The sequence below is a fragment of the Coffea eugenioides genome, chromosome 9 (assembly GCF_003713205.1).
Source record: "Coffea eugenioides isolate CCC68of chromosome 9, Ceug_1.0, whole genome shotgun sequence".
Lineage (NCBI taxonomy): Eukaryota > Viridiplantae > Streptophyta > Magnoliopsida > Gentianales > Rubiaceae > Coffea > Coffea eugenioides.
Genome location: NC_040043.1, coordinates 31,087,134 through 31,095,871, shown reverse-complemented (window position 1 = coordinate 31,095,871; position 8,738 = coordinate 31,087,134). Strand labels below are relative to the sequence as shown.

Sequence of the window (8,738 nt, the reverse complement as noted above, 5' to 3'; positions counted from 1 at the left end):
CCCACACCTGCTGTAACTCTATGAACTTGAGGCCATATGCATCCTTGAGGTCCCGGAAGATGGCCCGATAGACCGCAGCCGGGTTCAATCTGGCCCCTTGGAACACCACCTTATTTCTCGCCTTCCAAATGTGCCAGCAGACGAGACTAGATAAGAGCCGGAGCACAAACTTAAGTCTATCCAACTTTACCGGCTTAAGCCACCAATTACCCAACCATCCTCGAACATGACGTACATTGAGGCCTACTTCACATCTCGAGCCAAAGAAGGACCAAACCGTAGTCGCCAACCCCTCTCCAAGAACAGATGGCCCAGTAATTTAGTTTGTGGTGATGAGCAGCAGGAGCACCTTGAGGGCATGTGGAAACCGTAGGACGCTAGGACATCATCCAAGGGAAGACGACTCCGCATCAAACGAAGAAGAAAGAAGGACACCTTCAAGGGGATACTTGAATGCTAGGCCTGGCAATACAGGAATGAGGTCGGCCTACAATCACGGAGCTCACTATACGCCGATGCAAGTGAAAATTAGCACGAGTTCGACGCCGTCCATACCATCCTGTCAGGAGAGTCCCCGCTAGGGGCGGCCACTGCCAGAACCTGCCGAACCATGTTGACCGGTAGGAACTCTGCAAGTCTTCCTGCGACCCAAGCCCCATTCTCCATAACCTGCTGAAATGAAACTCCCTGTTGCACCTGCACGCACAGATAAGAAGTCCCGTGTCCCGTCCAATTATCATACCAGAAGTTACAGTGACCGGTGTAGAGACGCCATCCCATAAACGGCTCCGCCAATCCCCTCATGTCCAACATCCGTCTCCAAGTGGCCGAACCCAACGGAGACAAGGAGATTTGACAGGGATGAAGCCCCTGACAATATTTCGCACGCAGGTATCTTGCCCACAAGGAGACACCATACCGGAAATTCCACCATAACTTGCAGGAGAAGGCTTTATAAGTGTCACTAATTGATCGGAACCCCGCCCCACCCTCCTCTGTGGGATAGCACGAGTCCTTCTACCGTAGCCAATGAAATTTATGAGACTCACTATCTGACCCCCAAAGAAAACTCGTACAAACTCTTTCAATCAACTGGAAAATCCCCTTCGGCATCACGCCATCCCTAGTAGGTGAATCGGGATACTGGTTAGAACGTGTTTGATCAAATAATTTTTCCGTCAAACGACAAAAGCCGCGACTTCCAAGACAATACCTTGTCAAGCACCTTCTGACACAGGTCCGAGAAATATGACATCTTTGTGCGGCCAACAAACAACGGAGCTCCTAAATACCGAACCGGAAACCCTTTCTTCTGAAATCCAGTGATCCTTTCAATTACTCCCTGGCGGGCGGTGGAAATTCGAGGGTGAACTAAGTAACCACTCTTCTACACGTTCACCAACTGACCCAAGTCATGCTGGTACCACTCCAGTATCTGCATGACCTTCTTGAGCGAGGCTGCACCCCCATTAGCAAAGATGATGACATCGTCCACAAATGCCAAATGAGCAACAGGAGGACAGTGCCTCGACACCCTAAATGCCGGGAACCTGGGCCGAGTAACAATAGAATTTAAGGCATGGGACAGGACCTCCGAGCCAATAATAAATAACGCCGGCGATAGTAGGTCCCCCTGACGCAAACCCCTGGAAGATTTGAAGAACCCATAGGATACGCCATTAATAAGCACTGAGAACCAAACGTTGGATATTAGCCTTCACACCATGTCGATGAACCTTTCGCCGAAGCCAAACCGTCGTAGCAGGCAATAAGGAAACCTCAAGAAACCCTATCGTATGCCTTAGCCATATCTAGCTTGAGAGCCAGGTTACCACCCCTACACTTCTTTCCCATTTCAGACATCAGTTCCTGAGCCAGCAAGTAATTATCTACAATAGATCGCCCTTTCACAAAAACCACTCTACTGTAGAGAGATAATACGGGGAAGGACACCCGACAACCAACCTACCATAATGCGCGAAATAACTTTATTGAGAAAGTTACAAACACTAATTTTGCGAAACTGGGTGAAATCATCAGGGTTCAATTTCTTGGGTAGAAGAACAATAGATATCGCTGTGATGAAGTGAGGCAGTTCCGCACCACAGAAGAAGCTCAGAATCGCCTTATACACATCGTGAGCCACCACCTCCCAGGCAGTCGTGAAGACTTTGCTAGAGAAACCATCCGGGCCAGCCGCGCTGTCACCATCCATCGCAAATATCACCTGACGCACCTCCTCTAAGGAGGGAACCTCCTCCAACCTAGGATTGTCAATATCATCACGCATATTAGGGATAACATGGAGAAGTTGAAAATCGGATGTAGAGCTAGCCGAGAATAAATCACTAAAGTACCTGACAGCTTCCTTCCCTATGTCTGCATCCTCCACCGCCCACTCCCCCCGAGAATCCCGCACCTGGTGAATACGAATTTGGAACCGCCTCTGCTTTACTACCGAGTGAAAATATCTCGAATTACGATCACCGTGCTGAAGCCACTTGACCCTTTTGACTCCAAAAGAGCTCCTCAACTGCTAACTACTTGTTCAACTGGGCTTGAGCCCATTGTAGTTCAGTAAAGGTCTCGATGGAAGAGTCAGACTGGACTCGGAGCTCCGCCGCCGCCACCGCTGCTTCCCCTTGTTTAACATTCTCAAAAATGTCACCAACCGGCTCCTTATTCCACAGATGGAGAGCATGGGAGACATTCCTTAGTTTCATCCAAACCACATAGAAAGGCGACCCGGTCACTTCACTTTGCCAAGTTGACTTGACCACCTCCAAAAATCCATCCTTGGATGGCTAGAAGTTTAAGAACCGAAAAGAACGATTCTTACTGGTGGCTTTAGGGGTGAAGGAAAGCAAGAGCGGGGCATGATCCGACGGGGCCCGCACCAAGTGAGAGACCGAGACAGACAAGGAAAAATCCATGCAAGCCATATTAACCATGCAATCCAGAAATCCGCGCCCGCCCTTGTCTATTATTGCACCAGGTGAACATCGACCTAGTGAAACCGGTATCAAACACCTCCCATTCATACATAAACCGAGACAACTCCAAACCCTCCGCTGGCCGAACTTGCCGCCCACCTCTCTTCTCAGTTGCCGACAAAATGAGATTAAAATCTCCCACCACATACCAAGGTCCATGCTGTGGTTTATCGAGTAACAAACCCTCCCAGAGCCTCGTTCGCTCCGCCAACTGGCACTTCGCATGTGCAAACGAAACCAGAATCTCCGTAGCAAACTGGGGATACCCCAAGAGCAGGGAGATATGCTGGTCCGACTCACCAACAGCACGACCAGTGAAAGGGGCCCAAAGGAAAACCCAAACCTCCCCAGACGAATTACATATCACCGACTCAAAATTTAACCGGATATGAATCGACTCAACTGCAGTACTAGATAACTTGGGCTCACAAATTCCCACTACTGCTAACTGATGCATGTGAATTAACTTTTTAAGTCTCCTAAGGTTTAGAGGCTTGGAAATCCCCCGAATATTCGAAAAACATGCATTAATCATGGGATAAATTATGGGATGAAGTTTGAGTGTGCTTGGAAACCGACTTGAGCCCTCTATCCAAGGGGAACTTGCTCGGATACCCCATCCTCTGAGACGTCTGGACCCTTGGGATAAGATTGCAACCTGATCGAGGTGAAGCGTCTCCATAACAGCATGTCCTCCTACTCCTCCGCTGCCTTGCTCTCCGGATCCCCGTGGCGATAGTGAGCCAGCACAAGTAATGTTCGTGGAAGACATACTTGCCGGTAACTCCTCCGCTTCCTCTTCCCCACCCGCAGCCATGTCCTTCTCCTCATCAGCTCCGAAACCACCCTCACACACTACTCGGTCAGCCAACTCATTGAAGAGTATGTCTGTTGCTGCCTAAACAGCGGTCTCCACCAATGCGGACGCTGCGATGAAGACTTCCTGCTCAACGTTCTCCTGGTGCTGCGCGACACCCTCCTTGACGAACTCCATGTTGCTAGCATCACTTGCAGCAGTTCTCCCTTGGCCAGGCTCCTTACTGTTGGCACCCGTCTCCTCACCAGCCTCCACTCTCTCATCAGCACTACCAGACTGCGCACCACCTATCAAATCATGCCTAGAGCCGCCTCCCGTAGCACACAAGTCAGCGGCCTGACCCCCTGCATCCCCCACTCCCTGGGCGTGACCTTCCCCCAAAGGTTGAGGTGCTAGGCGCACTCTTGCGCGAACCTTACCCTCCCCACTTTGACGCAACTCAGGATGCTTGATACGGCATTCCGACTGATAGTGGCCTTGACGATAACAATGCCCATAGTATTTGGGCAAGTTTTCGGGGATAAGAGGTTGCCAAAAACCATGTCCCTCCCCTACCTGGATCCAAACTCGCGGAGGCAATTCCTTCAGAAGATCAACTTCAATGCAAACCCGAGCTACGCTGGGTCTAGTCATCGCAGCAGTTGCGGAGTCGATAAACAGAGGCCGGCCTAGACATGAGACAATCTGAAACAAGCATTGCTTCTCAAATAAATGGACAGGAAGTTTGGGAAGGCCGAACCAAACGAGCACCGGTGAGGATTCCCTATCAACATGAAAGAAGGATGTCCATTTAAACACCCTCATGGGACTTCCAAACACATACCAAACGTTACGCGTCCACACCTGCAGGAAGTCCGCTTCATTGTGCAAGCATATAAGGACATGCCGAGAGTCCATCAATCCCACAGAAAAGGATTCCTTCAAGTCAAGCGTTAAGAAGAATTTTCGGATATCCTCCATACGAGGCCTGGAACGGGCGAACTTACCAACCAAGGCGAACTGGAAGGGTTGCACGATAGCTTCAATGTCAGCATGGGAGAAGGTGATCGCTGGTTCCCCACGGTGGGTCGAGTGCGTCGCTGACATATGCACACGTTGCTGGGAGGATGAAGCAAAGAGCTTCGAGAATGATTTTGCACGAAAGGTTGGAGATGTGGAGGGATACCCACCCTCACCAGCAGGTTGGGCAGCCGCTGCAGCCATCAGCAGAACTGATGGCCGGCAACCACCTCAGTTCCGATCAAAGACAGCTAGGGTAGAGACGGCTAGGGTTTCTCCAAGTTCTCAGGAGAGTGGCTTTTTACATTAACGTTTGACTGTCCTTACGGCAGATTTGGATTTTATCCCACTGACCTTTATATGTTTGCTTGTTTCAGTTCGCAGCAGAATAATAGGTAGGTATTTGGTGTCTACGTCTTTGTCTCGAGTTTCTTCGAAACTCAGACATAGAAGGGCAATTTGTAGATACCAAAATTTTAATTTAATTTAATTTTTATTTAACCAAAGTTCGCAAAATAATAGTTAGCTATTTATTTATTTATTTTATTTATTGAATTAGGTTCATCATTTTTCTTTTTAAACATTTTTTGCATTTAATTTCTGAAAAAAAAGAAAATTTTCACAACTAAAAATTTCAATTTTTTTAATATTTTCAAATTCAATTTTTTCAAAATAAAATGAAAATTTGCAAGGCAAATCTCAAAAAGGAATTTAACATTTTTGTTTACTCTAAATTTTTGCCTTGAAAAGTAAAAAGAAAAAAAAAGAAACAAGAAATATTAAGTGGATTGAGTGAATTGAATATTAGCCATGTATTTTTGTCTTTTTGCACACCACAACACTTGCTAGAAGTGGGTGGCAAGGATAGTTATTAAATGAAAATTTTGGAAAGGAAAAAAGGGCTGGCGGCACAAGAAAAAAAGGAAGAAAAAAGGAGCTTAGGGGGAAAGAAAGAAAGGAGGGAGAAAAGGAAAAAAAGAAAAAAAAGGAAGGAGAAATAAGAAAAGAGAGGAAGAAGAGAGAGGATCAGAGGACAAAAGAGAGAGAGAGAGAGCAGGAAGCGGAAAAAAAAAGACCGATAGAAAAGAGAGGGGAAATTGAGAAAAAGTGCAAAAAAACTTTTCTGCAAAACCCACGATCAGGCTGACGGAGCAGCCAGGTTCAAAGCAGAATTCCGACATAATTTCTAGCTTTCCTTAACGAAATCTCGATTTCTGCACTACCTATGAACATAGTAGGACAACTCTTCTTTTGAAAAATTCCAAAGAAAACATCTCCAGGGTGACCAAATCAAAGCCCAAAGAAACGCGATCATCAGCGCTGCTCCATTTGTGAAAAGTTTCTTGGCTTCGTTCCAGCAAACAATAAGCACTTCTTGGGAGAACCTCACGTCCATTCGATTGTGCAAACATTCCCAGGTAGTTTACAATTCCTTCCCTTGTTAGTTTAACGTTTTTTTATGATGGTTGAAGATCATTAGACATGAGTTCTTGTCGCTTTGCCGTCGGTTCCACCTTCTGGTTTCATAAGTTTTTGTTATGCTTGTTCGATAATGACTGACTATAGGCATGATAAAGTCTCATTGAAATCAAAGAGATGCTGTTGCTCTTCGATAAAAGAAGAAAAGAAAAGAGAGAAAGAAAAATTCTTGGCTAAATCAGTTCTCTTGTTGTTTCTTCGGTTAATTGCAATCTGCTTGTTTGTCTTGTAATTTATCTGGTCATGGCATGATGTTGGGATAGATTTTGTCTGTAATTTGGGTATATAAATCTCGTGCATTTGGGCCTGAAATCTTGAGAAAACAGCCAAAAACCAGGAATGTTGCAGGAGAAAGAATAAGGGTTGCGAAGAGGATGCATGAATAATTTTGAAAATTCCACCTCAGCCCTCAAGTTCCCCATAATGCTACTATGGCCCAAAAATATGGAAAATCAATCAATTTTACCCTTTTGAAATTCAATCATTTTTTTTTATGTTTTAATCATGTTGTAGGCAAGTTTATTTTCTGGTTTTAGGAGACAATTAGAGCTTAATTAACTTTCAGAGCTTTATTTTGCTTTGATTTCATCCCCTAATATTTATAATAATTATAATTTGGCCCAAAAACTTCTTTTAAGTTTTGCAATTAGGTCCCTAGTAATTTTGATTTCTTAAATACAAGTTGCTTTTCTTCTTTAATTATTAATTATGCTTCATTTAAGTGATTTAATTAGTAGATTTCATGATTATTTCTTTTCTTTATAAATAAATTGGTGCCTTGATCATTTTGTTCATTTTGGAGCGTAAATAGGGTAAATCCAACCCCAATTAGCTACTACTTCAAGAGAGGTATCTTGTTTTATATTATATTATATTATTTAAAAATCTTTTATGTGCTCCTATGTGTTTTATGTGTAATTGCATGATTTTGAGTGTTTTTTTATTTATTTAATTACTCGTTTTATTTAGCTCAAGTTTGATTTATTTAATAATTATTTGAGAGGCATTAAAATGCCGAATTGTAATAGATAAATGCTCAAGACATGTATTTAACTAGTCTATGTAATAGATAGGTTTTAATTTTTGCTAAAAATGTATATTAGTTAGATAAATGTAATAGTTAGGGTATTATTTTAAAATTCCCCCCTTAGATTGTAGTTAGGGCTTCAAATGTAATAGTTAGGTTATCAAGTGTGTTTATTTACTTACGTGCTTACATGTTTACGAGCTTACGTGTTTTACTCGCTTTCTTAGGAGATTTGCATCTAGATATTATACTTACGTGCTATGTGCTTACGTGTTTACTTGCGTTAATTATATTTATATGATTTCTTATGTTATAATAAATGTGTGACGTCACCACACTAGTTCAAAACTAGTTGTGGCCTATTTCCTCGTTTTCTCGCTAGCCCAACGCTGGTGAGAATTTATAGACAAGAGTTAATCCAATGCTTGACTCTTAGGGACCGTCCACACGCTAGATCACATCCTTGCGTAACAATTACTACATTTCATGCACACTTTTCATTTTTTTTAGGATATTTTCATATCTTGCATGATATTTCCTCTATATATTATCCCCATTACCCCTATGTGTACAAAACATGTGTGAGGATTGAGGACAACCAAGTGGAAGAGATAAGCAACAATAAAGATCACAAATATAACAAATGTAAAGATCACAATGTAAAGATCGATTTCTCGCTAGCCCAACGCTAGTGAGAATTTATAGATATGGGCTAATCCAATGCTTGACTCTTAGGGACCGTCCACACGCTAGATCACATGCTTGCGTGACAATTACTACATTTCATGCATACTTTTCATTTTTTTTAGGATATTTTCATATCTTGCATAATATTTCCTCTATATATTATCCCCATTACCCCTATGTGTGCAAAACATGTGTGAGGATCGAAGACAACCAAGTGGAAGAGATAAGCAATGTAAAGATCACAAATGTAACAATAAATAAATAAAAAGAAAAAAATTGCAAATCAATTAATTACACAACTCCTCTTGAACTTGTAGGTTAATTCAAACAATCTTCTTCAATTTAATGAATTACAATCACTCTTGTGTACAAAGGAAGGTTCACCTCCTCCTTGCCCCGAACTTCACTCGGTCAAGCTAAGAAGTTTTACTATCCCTCAGGACAACCCTCACAGAGCTACACTCATGAAGTATTCACTCACAAATGAAAAGTTTACAATGAACCTCACACCACTAAGACTACAAATCTTCTTTGGAGAGTATTTTCTCACTAAAACTACTCTAAATCTTTTGTATCTTCAGTGTGCAAAAGTTATTTGAAGATTTTAACCATACTCTATTTATAGGAGACCAACAAAGTGCTTCATTAATGCTTTCAACCGATAGAAAGTAGCTGAATAGTCAACTAGCTGTTGGAGTATCGGACGTCCGATACTCCTGTTTTTTGCGTCCGACAA

At 43.2% G+C, this 8,738-nt stretch overlaps 2 protein-coding genes across 2 annotated transcripts; both read right to left on the bottom strand.

Moving 5' to 3' along the window:
- Positions 1–1,387: 1,387 nt before the first annotated feature.
- LOC113782423 lies at positions 1,388–2,290 on the bottom strand. Its single transcript, XM_027328315.1, has 4 exons — positions 1,970–2,290; positions 1,801–1,869; positions 1,592–1,689; positions 1,388–1,550 (listed from the first exon to the last, which is right to left on the bottom strand). The coding sequence occupies exons 1-4, from the start codon at positions 2,288–2,290 to the stop codon at positions 1,388–1,390; spliced, it is 651 nt and encodes a 216-aa protein (XP_027184116.1).
- Positions 2,291–3,891: 1,601 nt separating this feature from the next.
- LOC113782422 lies at positions 3,892–5,013 on the bottom strand. The gene has a single exon (XM_027328314.1). The coding sequence runs from the start codon at positions 5,011–5,013 to the stop codon at positions 3,892–3,894; it is 1,122 nt and encodes a 373-aa protein (XP_027184115.1).
- Positions 5,014–8,738: the final 3,725 nt, after the last annotated feature.

Excerpts from the sequence above, each read along its gene's own strand:
- LOC113782423 (XM_027328315.1), bottom strand. The coding sequence starts at position 2,290 with ATGCGTGATGATATTGACAATCCTAGGTTGGAGGAGGTTCCCTCCTTA. Across the intron at positions 1,870-1,969 it reads AAGTTATTTCGCGCATTATG|GAACTGATGTCTGAAATGGG; the intron begins GTAGGTTGGTTG and ends TTGCTGGCTCAG. Across the intron at positions 1,690-1,800 it reads TCAAGCTAGATATGGCTAAG|TGCTTATTAATGGCGTATCC; the intron begins GCATACGATAGG and ends TTTGGTTCTCAG.
- LOC113782422 (XM_027328314.1), bottom strand. The coding sequence starts at position 5,013 with ATGGCTGCAGCGGCTGCCCAACCTGCTGGTGAGGGTGGGTATCCCTCC.